We start from the raw sequence: 24029 nt of genomic DNA, 5'->3' as shown, positions 1-24029 counted from the left end.
GACCATTACTTATTTCAATGTCATATGACCTAGGCTGACTACAATGACTCATATCTTTCCATGAACCAATGCATTCACATGAAAATCTTGAACTCTTAAGCAATGATCTGGCTAAGTTCAGGATAAGTATGTCATTGACCATTTTTCAGGCTAGGTTGATTAGCCACAATAAATGTAGGGTTAGGGTCTGGGTGGGATGTCATTTTAAGGGTTGGTACAGACTCAGTAGCATGAATAGGCTTTTTCCATAATGAGGGAGTCTATGATATGGCGAGTTCATTCAATTTCTCGTCAGTGGTAACCCCCAGCATGTTGATAGTGGTGCATTCAATGATTTTAGCACCATTGAATATCAAGGGGCAATTGTTAGATTCTTTCTTACTTGAGCTGGTTAATGCTTGGCATTTGCATGGTGGGAATGTTACTTGCCACTTTTCAGCCCATGCCCGGACATTGACCAGATCTGGTTGCAGTTAGACATGGACTGAGAAGTCACAAAAGGTGCTGAAATTGTGCAATGATCAGTGGACATCCCCACTTCTGACCTTCTGATGGAGGGAAGGTCATTGATGAATAGCTGAAGCTGGTTGAGCTGAGTGAGACAGATGTCTTGAAGATGTTTTTTACAACTCTTAACTGTTTACAATATTAGTCTGGTTCTGTGTTTGCTGATGTTGCCATTCATTATATACCCATAACTGACTGAATGAATGAAGACTTCCATATCGACCCCATGACCAAGAGTGACTGAGGGCAAGGTAAATATCATGTGGTGAGATGCAATGTCATGTCACTGTCCTAAAGATACAGGCCTGTTTGGTCTGGAACTTATACAGGTTATATAATCTGGAATAATACAGCAGAAGAGGTGGATCTTTTCCAGGTCTCCTTTGGCTATGTATGAAGGGATGCACAAAACATGTACACACACACATATACCATTTTACACTTTCTGCTTTTGCCATATACTGTACTCCTCTCTATTTCCCCAAGGCACTTCTAAAACCTTTTGGTCACCTGACCTAATATATCTTAATGTGATTCAGTGCTTGAATGGGATGTTAAAGGCGCCACACAGATGTAGGTCGAGTGCAAACCAGAAAACTACGTTTCTGTTTTCGAATTGGATGTGCTCGATCCGTTAATTATTTTGAATAATTCTGCAAGGGTTTGAGGACAATTGAAAAGAGGTTTCTGGGAAACCAGTGCATTTTAATGGGACTGTGGTTTGTCGACTAGTTGATTTGTACACGATTTTTTTTTGTCCTCATGTTTCTAAATGTGGTGAAATGGCTTTATGGATGCACCATTGACTTAAATCTCCAGTTTGGGGCTAGTTACAGATTGTCTTTGTTCGGTGTTAGTTGGCGGCAGTAATTTGAATTTCGGGCTGATGGCGCTGTTGTAAATGTGAATGTCAATTTCTGACAGTTCTGTGGCCAAAAACTAACACTCACTGCATCTGGGAAAGCTCAGCCGGAGGGCCGCCCAGAAACCAATAAATGTGGAACAATTAATATTGGTTCGTGCGTGTATCGGTTAGATAAGTGCATGTTTGCAGCAAATGTTAATGTAATATTCAATGTCTTCATTAAATGCAGAGGCCATTGTGTACTGTTGGCGATGAATGAAACAAGACACACTGGAAGTGCATTGCAAGGCGGGGGGAGACAAATATAAAACAGCCCCCTGAGGGGCTTAAATCTTTGTCTACGCTGCCCGTTGATTGCTTTCATTTCGATCCATTCTGCTCTTCTGAACACCGTCTCGTTATTCTCATCATGAAGTCAGCCATTTATAATAAGCTTTGCTAGTGCGTTTATTTTGGTAACAGTATTGACAAATCCTAAAGATTGAAACACACCCACGAGTTGAGGAGATGATGGTATTGTTGCTGGCCTATTAACACGAGACCCAAAAAAATGGTATAGGGAAAATAAAAACTGAAAGAACTGCGGGTGCTGTAAATCAGAAACAAAAACAGAAAATGCTGGAAAAGCTCAGCAGGTCTGGCAGCAACNCGTAGGGATGTACAGCTCGGAAACAGACCCTTCAGTCCAACTTGTCCATGCCAACCAGATATCCTAAATTAATCTAGTCCCATTTGCCAGCACTTGGCCCATATCCCTATAAACCCTTCCTATTCATATTCAGATGCCTTTTAAATGTTGCAATTGTACCAGCCTCCACCACTTCCTCTGGCAGCTCATTCCATACATGTACCACCCTCTGCGTGAAAAAGTTGCCCCTTAGGTCCTTTTCAAATTTTTCCCCTCTCACCCTAAACCTATGCCGTCCAGTTCTGGACTCCCCCACCCCAAGGAAAAGACCTTGTCTATTTACGCTTCTATTCTGAGGAAGGGTCACTTGACCTGAAACATTAACTCTGATTTCTCTCCACAGAACCTGCGAGAGCTGCTGAGCTTTTCCAGCAATTTCTGTTGTTAGTGTTTAGGGGATCCAGGTTTGAATCCCTATCGTGGCAGTTAGCGAAATTTAAATTCAATAAAAACAAATCCAGAACTGAGAGTCTAGTGATGACCATGAAAGTGTCCATTGTTGGGGAAAACCCCATCTAGTTCACTAATGCCCCTTAGGGAAGGCGATCGGGCCTACATGTGACTCCAGACCCACAGCAATGTGGTTGACTCTATCAGAGATAGACAATAAATGTTGCCTTTGCCAGTGACACCCACATCCTATGAATGAATAAATAAAATTCAAAAGGATTCATGTCTGATGGATGGTTTGTAAATTTATGTCAATGCTATGACTGTGGGTTTTATTTTGAACAATAGCTCCTGAGCTCAATATTCACAGAGTCATAGAGATGTACAGCATCGAAGCATGTTGGGTAATTCTACATATTGAGTGTCGGGACAGAAATATCACCAATAGGCTCCTCCAAAAAGTAGGCATCATGACATCCATCGCCTGCATTGCTGCGTTAGTCACATTATCCAGATATCACATACCAGGTTTCCAAAGTTGGTCTTCAGCTTATTTTTTTTTGTAGTACTTCCTTAAAGGATGAGTTGAAGGGCCTCCTCTGTACTGTATGATTCTCAGTCAGGGCAGGCACACTATATGGAATAAACTGCCAAAGGAAGTGGTAGAGGCGAGTACAGTTACAACATTTAAAAGACATTTGATAGATCCAGAAATAGGAAAGGTTTAGAGGGATAGAGGCCAAATACAGGTAAATGGTACTAGTTCAGTTTAGGAAACCTGGTCAGCATGGATAAATTGTGCCGAAGAGTCTGTTTCCGTGCTGTATGACTTTATGAGTCTATAACCAGAGGAGGACAGGAAGAGAGCTTCATGGACATGATGACAGCCAACATGAAAAAAAGCATTATTGACACCAACTCCTGCGAGATACTGGCCTGGACTTAATTCAGATTGCAGCCCAGGGGACATACCCCAGCCTCTGAGACCCAACCATGACAAAATGTGCATCTGAATCATTAAATTAAATCTTCAGCTTGTCAAAAAACGGTAAAAGGAAATATGCTTGCCTTATTGGTCAGTGCATTGAATATTGGAGTTAGGAGGTCATTTTGGGACATTGGTTCGGCCACCTTTGGAATACTGCACTCAGTTCTGGTCTTCCTGCTATAGGAAGGATGTTGTGAAACTTGAAAGGGTTCAGAAAAGATTTACAAGGATGTTGCCAAGGTTGGTGCATTTGAGCTATAGGGAGAGGCTGAATAGGCTGGGGCTGTTTTCCCTGGAGCACTGGAGGCTGAGGGGTGACCTTATAGAGGTTTATAAAATCATGAGGGGCATGGATAGGATAAACAGTGGGAAAGTCCAGAACTAGAGGGCATAGGTTTAGGGTGAGAGGAGAAAAATTTAAAAGGGACCTAAGGGGCAATTTTTTTCTTGCAGAGGGTGGTGTGTGTGGAATGAGCTGCCAGAGGAAGTGGTGGAGGCTGGTATAATTATAACATTTAAAAGGCATCTGGATGGATATATGTATAGGAAGGGTTTGGTGGGATATGGACCAAATGCTGGTAAATGGGACTAGATTAGGTTAGGATATCTGGTTGACATGGATGAGTTGGACTGAAGAGTCTGTTTCCGTTCTGCATATCTCTATGACTGTATGAGTACAGGCCCAATCTTGTCAACCTCTCCTCATAAGAATATTCCTCCACAATTGGGATCAGCTAAGTGAACCTTTTCTTCAAGGCAATTACATTCTTCCTGAAATAGAGAGACCAAAACGGTTCACAGCATTCCAGATTTGGTCCGACTGGTATCCTGTATATGTTTAGTAAGCCATCCATATTTTATGCTTCTTTCCTTTTGAAGTAAGGGCTGACATTCTATTTGCCTTCCCTATTACCCACTGAACTTGGATGATAGCTTTTTGTGTTTTATATCTGAGGACTCCCACTTCTGTACTGCGGTTTTTCAGTGTTTCCCCATTTAAATAATACTCAGCTCTTCTACTCTCCTGCCAAAGTGCGTAGCCTCACATTTTCTCATATTATATTGCATCTACCAAGTTTTTGCTTACTTTCTAAATCTGTGTATACCCCTCTGTAGATTATTTGTGTCATTCTCACCACTTGCCTTCTTACGTATTTTTGTGTTTCCAAAAACTTACAATAGTACATTCACTTTTGTCACTCATTCATATTCATTGCAAATAATTGTGGACCTAGCACTGAAGCCCAAGGCATTTCAGTGGTTACAGGTTGCTATCCTGAAAATATCCCCTTTACCACAACTTTCTGAATCCTATTAGTTAGCCAATCCTTTATCCATACCGATAAACTCCTGCCAACACCATCTGCTCTTATCTTACTAAATATCCTGATGTGCAATACTTTTATTAAAAATCCAAATATATTACATTGACCTACCTTAACTATGATTGCTCTCTCACGTTTTATATATTTAAAGTTCTTATGGCCTGTTTTATGCTCCTTGCTAGTTTGCATTCATAGTTTTTTTTCTACATTTCTTTTGGTCATCTTTGTTGGCTTTGAAAACTTTCCCAAACTTCTGATTTATCACTAATCTTTTCCATATTGTATGTTTTGTTTTTCTTTCTATTAGATACCAACTTCCCTGGTTAATCATGGTCAGTTCATCCCTTTTCTAGAACCCTTCTTAGAGTCATAGAGATGTTCGGCATGGGAACAAACCTTTCGGTCCAACTCATCCATGCCAACTAGATATCCTAAGCTAATCTAGTTCCATTTGCCAGCACTTGGCCAATATCTCTCTAAATCCTTCCTATTAATATAGCTTCTATCCATGCTAATATATTACCCATAACACCATCCTCCTTTATTTTATGCAGCAGTCGTTTGTGTGGCACCTTGTTGAATGCCTTCTGGAAATCCAGATACACCACATCCACCAATTCCTCATTGTCTATTGTCCTCAAAGAATTTCAGTCAATCAGTTAAACATGATCTGCTTTTCATGAACCCATGCTGCATCTGTCTGATGGGACAATTTCTTTCCAGATGTCTCACTATTTCTTCCTTGATTACAGATTGAAGCATTTACCACACTACAAATGTTGCGTAAACGTGCCTATAGTCATCCACCTTTTGTCTAACTCCTTTTTTAAACAATGGTGTCACATTTGCTGGTTTTCAATCTGGCAGAACCATCCCAGAGTCCAGCGAATTTTGGTAAATTACCGTGAATGCATTTGTTATTTCCGCCGCCAAAGAGTGAACGGAGACAGGTTCAATTGAGGCATTCAAAAGGGAACTGGGTTGTTGTCTGAAAAGGGGGAAAATGCAGGAGGACATGGCCACGTGAGTTGATTCTTCATTGCCGTGTTATGCTGGCCTCACCCCGCTCAATGGGCAAAAAGCTCCAATGGCTGATGAACATCAGCTCAAACTGGTGCCTCGAGCAGATGTTCGCTGCAGTCAGGATTGTTCGGCAAGTGCTGCCCTAATGCAGAATCAAAACCGGCAGAGAGCACAATGAAAGCAAAATGTGGTGGATGCTCGGGGAGGAGGGGTGGTGGAGAGTTGTGTTTCTGTGGGGGGAATGAGCCTGAGAAAGCTGCTTCCTTCTCCCTGAGAGGGACTAAGGGGGACAGACTGACAACTCAGGCCATTGTCAGTGGGGAAGGTGGACACCTTCTTCCTCACTGGGAATATCTTTACTGTGAGCAATGAATGATTTACTTAAATGTTTGGCATCAACTGTCTTTTCTAGTAGACTCCTTTCCCAGTCCACTCCAACCAACTCTGCCCTCATTCTTGTGCAATATATGGACTGCATTATTGAAAACTACAAATGCATTACCTTCCATACATCACAATTAGAATTGGGTAAAAATAGTCATGGACGGGTTGGACCGAAGGGTCTGTTTCCATGCTGTACATCTCTATGACTCTATATATACAAATTGCCTTTGGACGAAATTGTATAGTATTTGACATAATTCCATAGAGAAACAGTTAACAATTTGAGTCCAGGGTGACTATTGTTTCGGGAGATAAAAATATGATGGGTTTAAGCTGTTGAAAAGTGGGATAGGGCACCTGGAGCAAAACGAGAAGCTCAGAAAAAGACTGGAGAGTGAGAGATTTGATCTCTATTCTCCTTCGTCCTCTAACCTTTCGCTGACCTTCCTTTTTGTTCCAAATGCCCTCATTCCCCACCGCCCCCCCTTTTTAACAGCATAAAGCTCAACACTTTTCAACCTTTCTTTTCAGTTCCAAAGAAGAAACAGATTGAATCAAAATGTCAACCTGTTTCTTGCTCCACAGATGTTGCCAGAGCTATTGAGTTCCTCCAGCACTTTCTGTTTTTATTTCAGATCACCAAATCTACAGCGTTTAGTTTATATTAAAAGTAATTTGTGTTCTTGCTCAGTGGAAGCACATCACCTCTGGGTTCCGCGTTCAAGTCTCACTCCAAAGATCTGAACACAAAAATCTAGAAATATAGCCATGGTTCTGTTAGTAGCACTTTCACTGCTGAATTACAAGGTTCAGGGTTCAAATCCAACACCAAGACTTCAGGGTAAAATCAATGACAACACACCAGTGCATTACTGAGGAGGTGTTGCACTGTTGTAGCTTGTGGCTGAGATGTTAGATTGAGCGCCCCCAACCTCCAGACAGGTAAGTATAAAAAATCCCATGTGACTATTTCATAGGGTCATAGAGTCATACAGCATGGAAACAGATCCTTTGGTCCAACCTGTCCATGCTGACCATAATCCCAAACTAGTCCCACCCGCCTGTGATTGGACCATATTCATGTACTTACGTAAATGTTTTTTAAATGTCCTAACTGTATCTCCATCCACCACTTTCTCTGGAAGTTCATTCTACACATGAACCACTCTCTGTGTAAACAAATTGCCCTTCATGTCTTATTAAAATCTTTATCCTCTCACCTTAAAAATATGTCTCTTATCTTGAAATCCCCCACCCTGGGAAAAAGACACCTGCCATACACTTTATTTATACCACTCATGACTTTATAAAACCCCATAAGGTCACCTCTCAAAGAAGAGTAGGCAAATTAATCCCTGATATTCTGGTCAATCTTCATCCCTCAATCCTCATGGCAAAAACTGGATTATCTGGTTTTATTTCATGACTGTTTGCTGTGCACAAGTTGGGTTTCTACATTAAAATGGTCACCACATTTCATTGGCTGTATAGTATTTTGAGATCTCCAGAGGTTGTTAGAAGTGCAATGTAAATGGAAGTCTTTATTACTTATTAATTATAGTCATGAAATTGATTTCCTTAGATCAGATGATACTTAAGAAAAATGGAATAGAAATATTGAAAATTACTAAAAAGAAGTACACTTTCCACTGGTGGAATGTCTGAAACCTGACAGGACAGAAAATGGCAGAAGAACCAGAGAGACGCTGGTAGGAATCTTGCTGATGCAGTGCATTACTGTCAGCTGGAACTCACTACAGGCCATTCTGTTATAGAAGCAAAGAGGTTCTTCTGCAGCCGTACAGGGCCCTGATGAGACCACACCTGGAGAATTGTGTGCAGTTCTGGTCTCCAAATTTGAGGAAAGACATTCTGGCTATTGAGGGAGTGCAGCGTAGGTTCACGAGGTCAATTCCTGGAATGGTGGGACTACCTTACGCTGAAAGACTGGAGCAACTGGGCTTGTATACCCTTGAGTTTAGAAGACTGAGAGGGGATCTGATTGAGACATATAAGATTATTAAAAGATTGGACACCCTGGAGGCAGGAAACATGTTTCCGCTAATGGGTTTGTACCGAACCAGAGGACACAACTTAAAAATACGGGGTAGACCATTTAGGACAGAGATGAGGAGAAACTTCTTCACCCAGAGAGTGGTGGCTGTGTGGAATGCTCTGCCCCAGAGGGCAGTGGAGGCTCAGTCTCTGGATTCATTTAAGAAAGAGTTGGATAGAGCTCTCAAGGATAGTGGAACCAAGGGTTATGGAGATAAGGCAGGAACAGGATATTGATTAAGGATGTTCAGCCATGATCATATTGAATGGGGGTGCAGGCTCGAAGGGCAGAATGGCCTACTCCTGCACCTATTGTCTATTGTCTATTGTAGCACATGCTTAATTAACATGAATTCACTATAACACTATTGAAGAACAGGGGGCGCTGCTTCTAAAGTGTGAACGTTTAAAGCATATACAGAGGAAACTCAATTATCTGGCATTCAATTATCTGAATATTGGATTATCCGGCAAGATTGCAAGGTCCTGATGCTTAGCTAAATTATGTTATCCGACATTCGCTTATCTAGAATTCCGTTAATCGACCGAAATACTCCTCACCCATGTCCTTCAGATAATTGAGGTTCCCCTATATTGGTTATAACGGGATTCCGGCCCCATTAGTTTTGATGGTGCTGCTATTATGCGATTTTCGTATAACACAGGATTGCACAGGAACAGAACTACTGCGTTATAGCAGAACTGACTGTATCTAAAAAGATGGTGGAAGCATATCTTCTGTGGTGCAGTGGTAATGTCCCTACCCCTAGACTGGGAAGCCTAGGTTCAAGTCCCACCTGCTCCAGAGGTGTATAATAATTACTTTAAATAGGCAGAAGTACATGCAATAGCAGAAAGATATATTGCCAAAAGAAAGCATGGGGAAGTAGGATTCAATAGCAAACTATTTTAGAAGGCTAAGGAAGACAGCTGAGGTAATGGGCACAAGTGAACAAACTTCCAAAACACCGCTGATGGAATTTGAATTCAATTAAAATGGAACATAAAGCTAGTCTTAGTAACATTATCATTAATCATTGTAAAAATCCATCTCGTTCACTAGTGTCCTTCAGAAAATGAAATCTGCTGTCCTTGCCTGGTCTGGCCTAGATTCACTACAATGTGGTTGAGTCTTAACTGTCCTCTGCAATGGCGTAGCAACCCACTCGGTTCCAGGGGAATTAGGGATGGACAATAATTTCTGATCTTGTCAAGCGCTATGAAACATTAATAACTGTGAGGTGTTGCATTTTGGTAAGGCACATCAGGGCAGGACTTACACACTTAATGATAGAATCCTTTGGAGTGTTGCCAAACAAAGAGACCGGGGTGTGCAAGTTCAAAGTTCCTTGAAGGTGGAGTCCCAGGTGGACAGGATGGTAATGAAGTTGTTTGGAATGCTTGCCTTTATTGGTCAGTGCATTGAGTAAAGAAGTTGGGATGTCATATTGCAGCTGTACAGGATATTGGTTAGGCCACTTTTGGAATACTGCATTCAATTCTGGTCTCTCTGCTTTAGGAAAGATGTTGTTAAACTTGAGAGGGAGCAGAAAAGATTTACAAGGATGTTGCCAGGGTTGGAGGGTTTGAGTTAGATGGAGAGGCTGAATAGGCTGGGGCTATTTTCCCTGGAGCATCGGAGGCTGAGGGGTGACCTTATAGATAGGATAGGATTATGGATAGGATAAATAGTCAACATCTTTTCCCCAGGTAGGGGAGTCTAAAATTAGAGGGCGTAGGTTTAAAGTGAGAGGGGAAAGATTTAAAATGGACCCAAGGGGCAACATTTTCTTGTAGAGGGTAATGCATGTATGGAAGTGGTGGAGACTGGTACAATTACAACATTTAAAAGGCATCCGAATGGGTATATGAATAGGAAGGGTTTAGAGGGATATGGGCCAAATGCTGGCAAAAGCGACTAGATTAGGTTAAGATATCTGGTCGACATGGATGAGTTGGATTGAAGGTCTGTTTCCGTGCTGTACATCTCTATGACTCTTTGACTCTTCAAGCCCCATACTTGGGTGAGTCTGCAGATCAAGCATTAAATTTATCAGCCATCTCAGAACCCACTGAACCACAGAGAAAATAAGACTTCCTTAAATCTGAGGGAGTTTGCTTAAGATGGAGAGGAAGATTTGAAAGAGCTGGCACAGACACGGTGGGCTGAATGGCCTGGTTCTGTGTTCTCATTCTGTAACATCACAACTGCTGGCAGAGCTGGCGACTGGAGTGAAGAATCTGGGTGCTCTGGTTGGTTTGGCGAGGGGGCTCCGCGTTAGCATGAGGTTTGTGGCAGTGCCCTGTCACATGGCGAGGTGAGACTCCGCCTTCAGCCCTGGTTCCTCCAATCCCGCTTTCCTGGGGATTTTGGGGAGGGTAAGGAATTGTAGCCTCTTTGTTGCTGACAGGAGAACGGGGTCGAGGGAAGGTCTGGAAGCGGCTGAACACGAGGCAGTGTCAAAATGCGTGAGATTGTGCACATTCAGGCTGGACAATGTGGAAACCAGATCGGGGCCAAGGTAGTCACTTCAATCAAGAAAGACCAATCTAGATTTCTTTTTTAAAAAGCATATATTTAGATCCGTTTATCAATTGTATACCACTGCAGTATAAATGCTGGGGAGTCTGATGGAAATCGCTGATGCTGCCTGAATTGCTGTGCTCTTCCAGCACCACTGATCCAGAATCTGGTTTCCAGCATCTGCAGTCATTGTTTTTTACCCAGTCTGATGGAAATGACTGCTGAGATGGCAAAACTGTCTTCCGATAGGAAATAAATAAGGTTAATCGTATTGTGAAATTTAATATAGTCTTGGGCAGTGGCAGGGAGAAAAAGAAGATCCGATCCCTTTATTACAAATGAACGCTGGCTTAATGGGGGAAATGCAAAGTGTTTCCTTGCAAACTGCCAGTCGCTGCAGTAATGTTATTGCACAGACCCGCTCCTGGCAATTGCAAAGATTCCAAATTTGTTGAAAAGGGAACCTCCTATATTCGTAGCATGGGGCGTGTGTAATGGAGACAGACCTTCCTTGTGATTTGAATTGTAAAGAAGATTGTTCCTGCCTTGAGAGGGAGGTGGGGGAAATGCAGAATAGCTGCCTGAGGTTTTGATTTTGGATTAGTGGCGCTGGAAGAGCACAGCAGAGAGAGAGAGTTTGCTCAGTGGCTCCATGCAGTCCATGTGCTAACGCTGCTTTGATGCTGTGGCTGTCCGCTCCTGGCCTCAACCACCCCCCCCAACACCACCCCCAGCACTAACCATTGCTTTTTGTCTTTCAAGTTTTGGGAGGTGATTAGTGACGAACATGGCATCGACCCCACTGGCACCTACCAGGGAGATGGCGGCTTGCAACTGGAGAGAATAAATGTCTACTACAATGAAGCGGCAGGTACCTAAAACAGCAGCCCTGTATCTGCCACCTCTTGCCCTTTTCATTTTCAATCAGTGTTGTTTTGGTTGTGGGGGGAGGGAGGGATGGCGGTTAGACTCCTTTCTGTCCGGCTCTGAGCCTCCCCTCCAGCTCCCATTCATTATTCACAACCTCCTCTTGGGTTCGGTGCCCGACAAATCAATGCATTTCCCCCCCATCGTGTGTTTTCTGCAAAGTGTGGGCGTCTGTGCCTCTCTCAGCGCGCTTAAGGCTTAAAGTCCTGCATCTGTGATTTTCATTGTGACAATCATCTCATTGGGTGTCAAGCCCCCTCCCAAAATCATGAGGATTTGCCCCATAAAGGCACACTGCTTATTATTGCTAAGCTTTCAGCACAGTGGTTACTGGGAGCAGTGATTGATTTAAAGAACAGATTTTTCAAACTTAAACTGAAATGGAGCTAAGGTATCCCAGTGGGATTGTCAGATTTCTGCCCATCTGTTATCTGGTGGAGATGTTCTAGTTTTATACTAATGAGGTTTACAGCCTTTTTTGGGAGGGGGTGGGGTGAGTGGCTGTGTTGTTTTGAGCAGGTGCAGCAGGCCATGAGAATGTATCCTCTGCACAGAAAATGCTAGAGAACCCACTGCAGTAAAAAAGTACAAAATAAATTTCAAAATTGGAAATCCAGAAAGTGCAGTAATATCCACATCATCTAATCATGACCTTGACTGCCAATGTATCTGCACATCACCTTGTGCAAACATATCTGGTCATGGTGTTACACCTTAGACATGAAAATGTGGGTGCACCATCAGTATTTTCATGTGTAACAAATCATATCAGTTAATCCATCTATACTGTAGAATGCTCCCAAGATCTTGCTGCAGAGCCACATTCAACATTGTAGACCTGCGCAGCTCCACTGTGTCACATACTTGGAGCTAGTTTCACATTTTTTGTTGTGGTTCTGTTCGCCGAGCTGGGAATTTGTGTTGCAGACGTTTTGTCCCCTGTCTAGGTGACATCCTCAGTGCTTGGGAGCCCCCTGTGAAGCACTTCTGTGATGTTTCCTCCGGCATTTATAGTGATTTGTACCTGCCGCTTCCGGTTGTCAGTTCCAGCTGTCCGCTGTAGTGGCCGGTATATTGGGTCTAGGTCGATATGCTTATTGATTGAATCTGTGGATGAGTGCCATGCCTCTCGGAATTCCCTGGCTGTTCTCTGTCCCGATACCCAGCATGAGCAAAATGACGAAGGACCCGATACCCAGCATGAGCAAAACCAATGTAGTGTACAAAATCCCATGCAAGGACTGCACAAAACACTACATAGGACAAACAGGAAGACAGCTAACGGTCCGCATCCATGAACACCAACTAGCCACGAAACGACATGACCAGCTATCCTTAGTAGCCACACATTCAGATGACAAGCAACATGAGTTTGACTGGGACAACACTACTATTATAGGACAAGCCAAACAGAGAACAGCCAGGGAATTCCTAGAGGCATGACACTCATCCACAGATTCTATCAATAAACACATCGACCTGGACCCAATATACCGGCCACTGCAGCGGACAGCTGGAACTGACAACCGGAAGTGGCAGGTACAAATCACTATAAATGCCGGAGGAAACATCACAGAAGTGCTTCACAGGAGGCTCCCAAGCACTGAGGATGTCACCTAGACAGGGGACAAAACGTCTGCAACACAAATTCCCAGCTCGGCGAACAGAACCACAACAACGAGCACCAGAGCTACAAATCTTCTCCCAAACTAGTTTCACATTTGTTAATAGTTTTTCAAAAACATTTCTTGTTGACACATTGGACTTCAAGTGGCAACCTCCAACTTGACCCACCATTAATGTATGAACCTTGGTAGTGGGTCTTGACATTCTGAAGGAACATTTCCCTTTCCTGGGCACTACAGACAATGGGAGCATGTTCTCTCTGACCTGTGTAAGCAACCATTCATTGGGTGGGGGAAAGGAATGATGACTTGATTTCATATCATGCAGTGAGACTTAAGAAAAGAAGCTGCAATTTTAAAAAAAAGGAAAATAAATCACCCAAAGCAAAGGTTTTCTGACTGGCACATGCACATTATTGGAAAGAGAAGAGGGAGAGATTAGATTAGATTACATTACAGTATGGAAACAGGCCCTTTGGCCCAACAAGTCCACACCGACCCGCCGAAGCGCAAACCAGCCATACCCCTACATCTACCCCTTACCCAACACTACGGGCAATTTAGCATGGCCAATTCACCTAACCTGCACATCTTTAGACTGTGGGAGGAAACCAGAGCACCCGGAGGAAACCCACGCAGACACGGGGAGAACGTGCAAACTCCACACAGTCAGTTGCCTGAGGTAGGAATTGAACCCAAGTCTCTGGCGCTGTGAGGCAGCAGTGCTAACCACTGTGCCACCATGCCGCCCATGATAGATGAACATCTATTATCTTTTGGAACTAGCCTGTTTGATGTAACTGCCTAAAAATGCTTTTTCTCAACAATGAAATGAACTGCCTGTATATTGAATAACCGCTGCACCATTATTGTAGAATGCTAACAATATTTTTATGCAGAAAACCTCTGCATTTTCTTTTTGCAAAGAAAAAGAAAGAAAGACTTGCGTCTATACAGCGCTTTCACGCCATCAGAACATCCGAAAGCGCTGTACAACCAATGAAGTAATGCTGATGGTTTGCGGGGGAAAAGCGAAGTAAAATGTTCCGGGACTGCCTGTACCCGGTAAATGAGATGATAATTCCAGTATTCTCCGGATATTATAAATGTTATTTCAATATTATTTGATTTCACTGTTCTGTAATAATGATGCTATTACCTTTACTACAATTTTATTCAAGTCTATGAGACATTGGGGAAATCTTTTCACTGTGTAAGTATTTACCTCCATCTAGAACCCACGCTGTATTAATGTAAAAGCAGAATATGCAGATGCTGAATATCTGAAATAAAAGGTGGAGAATGATGGAGAAACTCAGCAAATTTCACAGCATCAGTGGCGAGAAAAACAGAATTAATGTTTCAGTCCAATACCAGTCTGCTTCTGAAGAAGAATCATCTTGGACTCAGAACATCAACTCAGTTCCTCTCTCCATAGATGCTGTCAGACCTACTGAGTTCTCCAGCCTTTTCTGTTTTTTTAATTACCTGTGCTGTGTTGTCTTGGTAACACACCGGTGATAACTTGCTGTGGGAACAGGAGTGGGCCATTCAGTGTTCCACCATTCAATGAGATCATAGCTGATCTGTGGCCTAACTCCACAAACCTGCCTTTAGCCCATCTCTTTGCTCAACAAAATATATATCTATCTCAGATTCAAAATTAACATCTGATGCTGCACCCTCTGCCACTTGTGAAAGAGAGTTCCAAATGGGAATCCAAAACTAGTAAGCTGTTTCTGTCTGTATATCTCTGTGACTCTGTGACTTCAAACAGATCACCCACTAACTTGCTAATTCTAGAGAAAACTGGCTTAATTTGTATGAAATTTGTATGAAATTTTCTCATAACTGAACCACCAATTCTTGAAAACCTACGTTGCTCATTTAAGGTGAGAGAAGATAGACACAAGAGGCAACTTTCTTACACAGAGACTGGTTTGTGTGTGTAATGCACTTCCAGAGAAAGTGGTGGGTGCAGGTACACTTACAACATTTAAAAGACATTTGGATAAGATAATTAATCTTATTTTGGAGGGATATGGGCCAGGTACAGGCAGGTGGGGCTGGTTTAGTTTGGGATTATGGATGGACAAAGGGTCTGTTTCCATGCTGTATGATTTTGTGTGTAGAAGTGCCCAACCAGTGGAAATAGGTTATCTTTATCCAACCTGTCATTTCCTGTCTTATCTGATCTGAGTCATGCTCAGCCTAACCTCTTGTTCCACAAAACTCAGAACTTAACTCTTCCCCTACCTGCTCATATTTGATACACATTCTCAGTACAGTTAGGTCATTTAAAAGGTATCTGGATGGGTATATGAATAGGAAGTGTTTAGAGAGATATGGGCCAAATGCTGGCATGTGGGACTAGGTTAAGTTAGGATATCTGGTCAGCATGGACAAGTTGGACCAAAGGGTCTGTTTCTGTCTGTATATCTCTGTGACTTCAAACAGATCACCCACTAACTTGCTAATTCTAGAGAAAACTGGCTTAATTTGTATGAAATTTCATACCAATTAAGCCAGTTTTCTGAAATTTGTATGAAATTTTCTCATAACTTAACCACCAATTCTTGTAAACCTACGTAGGTACCATTCTTGTAAACCTACGTTGCACTCCCTCCCAGGCCATTGTATCCTTCCTAAGGTGTGGTGCCCAGATCTACACACAGTACTCCACGTGGGCACTAATCAGGGTTTTGTACAACTGCAGCATAACTTTTGGGTCCTTATTCTCCAAACCTCAAAATGTAAAGTCCTGAGCTGCTCAGTTCTACCATGCAAACACCATATATTTCAGCTCATAAGTCAATTTTTGAAGTCTTGGAAAATGCACTGCACCCCCATCCTCCTACAGAAATAACTGTGGGGCATTGATTGATAAGCCCAGTATAAAAATTAACCATGTGTGTGGGTGGAGGTGCTCACTATTTGAAAGCGTCATGAGCATCGCATTTCAAAACACAGCCTTTTTTTTATAACTGCATAAACAGTTGTGCCCAGTTATAAGGAACCTGTAAGTAAAGCATGCATTTGTGGGGTGAAAAATTGAGGCTGATTACTAATGTGCATTTAGCATTATTGGAGTGGGGGAGGTTTGACTTCTATGCAAAACATGACTTTAAAAGTTGAAAAAAACTGGGTCGTTTTATATACTAGGTCAACTTAGATGTCACAAGTTATGGTGTTTTTTTAAAAAAAAAAGCTATTACATAAGCTGCAAATTTATATTAGGTCAAATAAGCCATGAGCAAAGTGGGCTGGACTGAAAGTTTAAGAAGGCTTGTCCATGAAGAGAGGTTTCAGCAGAGGCTTCTCCTTTGTGTTGTCACCCATTCTGGCACCTGATTTTGGAAAAATAACTAAAACAGATCTTAATTTATGCTGAGGTCTTACAAAAATACCATGCCCTCCTTAGCTTTGTGAGACTGACAACAGTTAAGGATGAACCTGATTTCATTCTGAACGCTGCTCATTTTCATCCAGGAACATACACACTCTTTTTGCTTTGTAATCTGGTTTTAATTGTGGACATGAATATTAATGACTATCATGAGCCATGGAGAGAAATGGCAGTGTGGGTGGATTCTGAGAGGATAACTAATACTTGCTGTGACAAAGTACAAGGTAAGGATACTGTTTTGAATGGAATTGTTGAGGTGAATTGTCCAGTAAACTAGCAATAACTTCAATCTACTGGTGAGAAACTGTGGTGAAAATACTTGAGGATGTGAGAGCTGAATTTTAAGTTGATGGGTGGGGCGGGGGGATGGTTTTCCAAGTATCGTTGAGGTGTGTTTAGAGATGGGATGGTGTATTTAAAGGGTTGGGAATTCCAGATGAAGTAAGATATTCCTAAGTAACTGCACATAGGTTATTAGGTTATTTAAGCAACAGTTTAGATAGAATTAATTAACAAAACAAAAAAGGAAAAGCATATAACTCATGACAGGTGAGAACTGGTTTACTGACTCCTGAGGATGTACAGATGGATGGTGCAGTGTGTTTTAATCTCTGCACCTAGTAATGTTCTGCTGAGCAGCCTGTATTGCTTACATAAATAGTTAAGCCCAGCAATGAAGTGTTAAGAAATTCTTCCTTTCTCCATCCTCCCCTGCCTAACAAGGACTAACCCCTGCCTCTGAACACCCCATGGTATGCTTTATTCCAATGTTTACCCTGTGCCAATCATGTGTGGGCACCCTACCAACCAATGAGTATAAGACGGATACTCAAAATGTCAGCGTGTTCCTCCATCACCTCAACCCGCTCCCCCACATCACTTTGGGATGACATTGAACTTTTAGCTTAACTTGCATTGCAAGCCAAGTATTGGCCTTTACCAGACTTTTGTACTGGTAGGACAGTGTCTTGTAGCCTTTTATCAAGTTAGGAATGACAACATGAAAACCTCAATCAGGAAACCTTGACATATCTGTTTGTCCAGAGAGAGAAAGAAAACCATTTCCCTCCTGCGGCAGCCTAATGCTATGCTCACAAGTTCTATAAGAATTCCACATTTAGTCCAAAAGATGCTATATATTAAAGGTCTCGTTTCTGACATGGAGGATCAGCAAAATTGCTAAAATTCCTCTCAGGCCACCTCACTAATGTGTCCCTCTGTCTCCGTACTTTTTTGTATTGGAGGTGGATTCAGAATGCAGCAGCAATCCACCTGTTGGATCTAGGCAGCCAGTTTGGATAATTGTGGTGGTCATTAGCGAGTTCCTGTTGCAACGCACGACCCTCAATGTTTGTCTGGAGGAGGGTGGGAGGGAGAGAGCGAGCGAGCAAGCAAGCTCAGGGCACCATGACATTCAAGCGTAGCAATCATTTTGAAGGAGAAGATTGGCAATGCTGAGGATGTCAGTGGGTGAAACGCTGCCATAGTTTGTTGCCATAAGTGATTTGTGCCAGTCAGCCATGCAGCACCTCTGACATGTGCCTGCCCTCTCCTCCTGCATCCACCTCAACAGCATTCCAGTGGGTGTGTCCCTCAACTTGGTCATTCAGCCACATCCTCAGTCAACCCACTGCCCCTGACTGGATACAGCATCTTAACTCTTAACATCCCTTTTCTGGGAAGGTCATGCTCAATATCCCACTATACAAACATCTGATTAGCAAGTCATAAGTTCAGCTACGTCCAGTCCTCCATTTTGTTGGCTTTGATCCAAAGGGAATTCAGGTGGGGTGTTTAGCAAGTGGTTCCACATCAACCCCAGAATCCCTTGTATACATTGCACTTATAATATTGGAGTATTAGTCAACTCATCACTGAACATGATCTTTTTCTATACAGCCAGAGTAGGAATAAAGGATAATGGGCAAGATTTGAAAGTTTGAGGCTGATTTCATAGAGTCATAGAGATGTACAGCATGGAAACAGACCCTTCGGTCAAACCCGTCCATGCCGACCAGATATCCCAAACCAATCTAGTCCCACCTACTAGCACCCGGCCCATATCCCTCCAAACCCTTCCTACTCATATACCCATCCAAATGCCTTTTAAATGTTGCAATTGTACCAGCCTCCACCACATCCTCTGGCAGCTCATTCCATACACGTACCACCCTCTGTGTGAAAAAGTTGCCCCTTAGGTCTCTTTTTGATATCTTTCCCCTCTCATCCTAAACCTATGCCTCTAGTTCTGGACTCAGTGATCCCAGGGAAAAGCCTTTGTCTATTTATCCTATCCATGCCCCTCATAATTTTGTAAACCTCTATAAGGTCACCCCTCAGCCTCTGACACTCCAGGGAAAACAGCCCCAGCCTGTTTGGCCTTTCCCTGTAGCTCAGATCCTCCAAACCTGGCAACATCCTTGTAAATCTTTTCTGAACCCTTTCAAGTTTCACAACATCTTTCCGATAGGAAGGAGACCAGAATTGCATGCAATATTCCAACAGTGGCCTAATGAATGTCCTGTACAGCCGCAACATGACCTCCCAACTCCTGTACTCGATACTCTGACCAATAAAGGAAAGCATACCAAACGCCTTCTTCACTATCCTATCTACCTGCGACTCCACCACTTTCAAGGAGCTATGAACTTGCTCTCCAAGGTCTCTTTGTTCAACAACACTCCCTAGGACCGTACTATTAAGTGTATAAGTCCTGCTAAGATTTGCTTTCCCAAAATGCAGCACCTCACATTTATCTGAATTAAACTCCCTCTGCCACTCCTCAGCCCATTGGTCCATCTGGTCCAGATCCTGTTGTAATCTGAGGTAACCCTCTTCGCTGTCCACTACACCTCCAATTTTGGTGTCATCTGCAAACTTACTAACTGTACCTCTTACATTCACATCCAAATCAGTTATGTAAATGACAAAAAGTAGAGGACCCAGCACCGATCCTTGTGGCACTCCAATGCTCACATGCCTCCAGTCTGAAAAACAAAACTCAATCAAGTTTGTGAGACATGATTTCCCATGCACAAAGCCAAGCCCTAAGCAGTCCTTGCTTTTCCAAATACATGTACATCCTGTCTCTCAGGATTCCCTCCAACAACTTGCCCACCACTGAGGTCAGGCTCACCGGTCTATACTTCCCTGGCTTGTCTTTACCGCCCTTCTTAAACAGTAGTACCACGTTTGCCAACTTACAGTCTTCTGGGACCTCACCTGTGACTATCGATGATACAAATATCTCAGCAAGTGGCCCAGCAATCACTTCTCTAGCTTCCCACAGAGTTCTCGGGTACACCTGATCAGGTCCTGGGGATTTATCCACCTCTAACCGTTTCAAGGCATCCAGCACTTCCTCCTCTGTAATCTGGACATTTTGCAAGATGTCACCATCTATTTCCCTACAGTCTATATCTTCCATATCCTTTTCCACAGTAAATACTGATGCAAAATATTCATTTAGTATTTCCCCCATTTTTTTTTGCTGATCTTTGAGGGGAGAAAGTGAGGTCTGCAGATGCTGGAGATCAGAGCTGCAAATGTGTTGCTGGAAAAGCGCAGCAGGTCAGGCAGCATCCAGGGAACAGGAGAATCGACGTTTCGGGCATAAGCTCTGAAGAAACGTCGATTCTCCTGTTCCCTGGATGCTGCCTGACCTGCTGATCTTTGAGGGGTCTATTCTCTTCCTAGTTACCCTTTTGTCCTTAATATATTTGTAAAAACCTTTTGGATTCTCCTTAATTCTATTTGCCAAAGCTATCTCATGTAGGAGAAAGTGAGGACTGCAGATGTTGGAAACCAGAGTTGAGAAGTGTGGTGCTGGAAAAACACAGCAGGCCAGGCAGCATCCGAGGAGCAGGAGAATCGACGTTTCGGGCATAAGTTTCCTGAAGAACAACTTATGCCCGAAACGTCGATTCTCCTGCTCCTCGGATGCTGCCTGGCCTGCTGTGTTTTTCCAGCACCACACTTCTCAAAGCTATCTCATGTCCCCGTTTTGCCCTCCTGATTTCCCTCTTAAGTAAACTCCTACTTTCTTTATACTCTTTTAAGGATTCACTCGATCTATCCTGTCTATACCTGACATATGTTTCCTTTTTCTTAACCAAACGCTCAATTTCTTTTTTCATCCAGCATTCCCTATACCTACCAGCCTTTCCTTTCACCCTAACAGGAATTTACTTTCTCTGGATTCTTGTTATCTCATTTCTGAAGGCTTCCCATTTTCCAGCTGTCCCTTTATCTACGACATCTGCCCCCAATCAGCTTTCCAAAGTTCTTGCCTAATACCGTCAAAATTGGCCTTTCTCCAATTTAGAAATTCAACTTTTAGATCTGGTCTATCCTTTTCCATCACTGTTTTAAAACGAATAGAATTATGGTTGCTGGCCCCAAAGTGCTCCCCCACTGCCACCTCAGTCACCTGCCCTGCCTTATTTCTCAAGAGTAGGTCAGGTTTTGCACCTTCTCTAGTAGGTACATCCACATACTGAATCAGAAATTTGTCTTGTACACACTTAACAAATTCCTCTCCATCTAAACCTTTAACACTATGGCAGTCCCAGTCGACGTTTGGAAAGTAAAAATCCCCTACCATAACTACCCTATTATTCTTACAGATAGCTGAGATCGCCTTACAAGTTTGTTTCTCAATTTCCCTCTGACTATTGGGGGGGAGGGGGGGTCTATAATACAATCCCAATAATGTGATCATCCCTTTCTTATTTCTCAGTTCCACCCAAATAACTTCCCTGGATGTATTTCTGGGAATATCCTCCCTCAGCACAGCTGTCTTGCTATCCCTTATCAAAAATGCCACTCCCCCTCCTCTCTTGCCTCCCTTTCTATCCTTTCTGTAGCATTTGTATCCTGGAACATTAAGCTGCCAGTCCTGCCCATCCCTGAGCCATGTTTCCGTAATTGCTATGATATCCCAGTCCCATGTTCCTAACCATGCCCTGAGTTCATCTGCCTTCCCTGCATTGAAATAAATACAGTTTAATTTATTAGTCCTACCTTGTTCCCTGCCTGTCCTGACTGTTTGACTCACTTCTGTTCTCAGCTGCACCCATCTCAGACCGGTCTCTTTCCTCACTATCTCCCTGGGATCCCTTCCCCCCCAATAGTTTAAATCCTCCCAAGCAGTTCTAACAAATTTCCCTGCCAGTATATTAGTCCCCTTCCAATTTAGGTGCAATCTGTCCTTCTTGTACAGGTCACTTCTACCCCAAAAGAGATTCCAGTGATCCAAAAATGTGAATCCTTCTCCCACACACCAGCTCCTCAGCCAAGCGTTCATCTGCTCTATCCTCCTATTCCTGCCCTCACTATCTTGTAGCACTGGGAGTAATCCAGATATTACTACCCTTGAGGACCTCCTTTTTAAATTTCTGCCTAACACTCTGTAATCTCCCTTCAGAATCTCAACTTTTTCCCTTCCAATGTCATTGGTTCCAATGTGGACAATGACCTCCTGCTGGCCCCTCTCCCCCGTGAGAACATTCCATGCCTTCTCTGAAACATCCTTGATCCTGGCACCAGGGAAACAACACACCATTCTGTAATGTTTAGGAATTGGGTGTGATGATCTGTAGGCACCTTTGAGTCTTTATTTAGAATTTTGCTCTGGGAGCTAAGAGTTTAATAAAAGGCCTGATGTGGCTAATTGATTAATCACGGCAGTTCCATCTTCACAAAATGCAACTTATATGGACTGACAACTGCTTATAGCTGATGCAGTCTGCCAGGTCCTGCTGTGACCTTGAGTATGAGTAGGTTCAGAAATCTTAATTAGAGAGAACATGACATGCAGACAGAAAGTAAGCCACAGCAATGTTGCAGTGCAAAATGAGGTCATTCAGCCCCTGAGCATTGCCAGTCTGCCACCTTTTTCCTTTTACCATGTACATTGGTTCTACCATCCAATCATGCAATGTCCTCTCGAGTGCATCAATTCAAACTGCCTCCACCACATTTCCAGCCTGTCTACTCCCCACCCTATCCACACCTTGTGTGAAAAGAATTTTTTGCCCCTCAAAACATTTTTAAAAGTTTGCCCTCTGTTTCTCAATCTATTTACAAATGGGAGCAGTTACTACCCATTCCGTCCAGACTTCTTATGGTTTTGAAAACTTCCATCAAATTTCCTCTTTTTCTTCTCCTGTCTGAGGAAAACAGTGCCGACTTCTCCAGTCGATCATGGTAACTGAGGCGACCCATTCCTCGAACCGTTCTAGTAAACCCCTACCCCACACTCTCCAATGTATTCACATCCTTCCAATGATGTGGCTCCCAGAGCTATGTGCAGTACTCCACAGAGTCATAGAGCTGTACAGCACAGAAACAGATCCTTCAGTCCAACTTGTACATGCCGACCAAATATCCTAAATTAATCTAGTCCCATTTGCTAGCATTTGGCCTATATCCCTCTAAACCCTTCCTATTCATATACCCATCAGATCCTTTTAAATATTGTAATTGTACCAGCCTCCATCACTTTTTCTGGCATTTTATTCCATATACCCACCACCTTCTGTGTCAAAAAGCTGCCCCTTAGGTCCCTTTTAAATCGTCCCCCTCTCACCATAAACCTGGACTCCCCTACCCCAGGGAAAAGACCTTGTCTATTTACCTTATCCATGCCTCTCATGATTTTATAAATCTCTATAAACCTCAGCCTCCAACATTCCAGGGAAAACAGCCCCAGCCGATTCAGCCTCTCCCTGTAGTTCAAACCCTCCAACCCTGGCAACAACCTTGTAAATCTTTTCTGAACCCTTTCAAATTTCACATCTGTCGAATAGCAGGGAGACCAGAATTGCACGCAGTATTCCAAAAGTGGCCTGTACAGCCACAACATGATCTCCTAACTCCTATACCCAATGCTCTGACCAATAAAGGCAAGTATGCTAAACACTTTTTTTTCACTATCCTGTCTGCCTGAGACTCCACTTTCAAGGAGCTGTGAACCTGCACTCCAAGGTCTCTTAGTTCAGCAACACTCCCCAGGGCCTTACCATTATCGTGTAAAAGTCCTGTCCTGAATTGGCTTTTCAAAATGCAGCACCTCACATTTTTTTCCAGCTGGGGTCTAACCAGAGTTTTATGTAAGTTTGCCATTAAACCTCCTCCGCCCCCCCCCACCCACCCAAACTCCATTGTCCTATTCATGAAGCCTGGAGTACTGTATCCTTTATTAACAGCTCTCTACCTATTCTGCTATCTTTACTGAAGCCAAACGCCAACTCGAGGACACTGACCTCTACACCGCTGAAGCCAAACGCCAACTTGAGGACACCTCTTCCTACCGCCCCCTC

At 43.0% G+C, this 24029-nt stretch overlaps 1 protein-coding gene across 2 annotated transcripts in view; it reads left to right on the top strand.

The window, feature by feature from the left end:
* Positions 1-10624: 10624 nt before the first annotated feature.
* The window catches only part of LOC122564498 (tubulin beta chain), a 25732-nt gene continuing 12327 nt past the window's right edge, over positions 10625-24029 (top strand). The window contains exons 1-2 of one of the 2 annotated variants that reach the window (XM_043719470.1): positions 10625-10747; positions 11512-11620. In XM_043719470.1, coding sequence (XP_043575405.1) covers positions 10691-10747; positions 11512-11620 — 166 coding nt within the window. In that variant the 5' untranslated portion in view covers positions 10625-10690. Of the gene's footprint in view, positions 10748-11511; positions 11621-14200; positions 14367-24029 lie in introns of those variants that run through there. The other variant, XM_043719471.1, reaches the window with a different exon arrangement.

This window comes from Chiloscyllium plagiosum, chromosome 29 (assembly GCF_004010195.1).
Source record: "Chiloscyllium plagiosum isolate BGI_BamShark_2017 chromosome 29, ASM401019v2, whole genome shotgun sequence".
NCBI lineage: Eukaryota > Metazoa > Chordata > Chondrichthyes > Orectolobiformes > Hemiscylliidae > Chiloscyllium > Chiloscyllium plagiosum.
The sequence above is the reverse complement of the archived record's forward strand: the minus strand, read 5'-3'. Positions and strand labels throughout refer to the sequence as shown.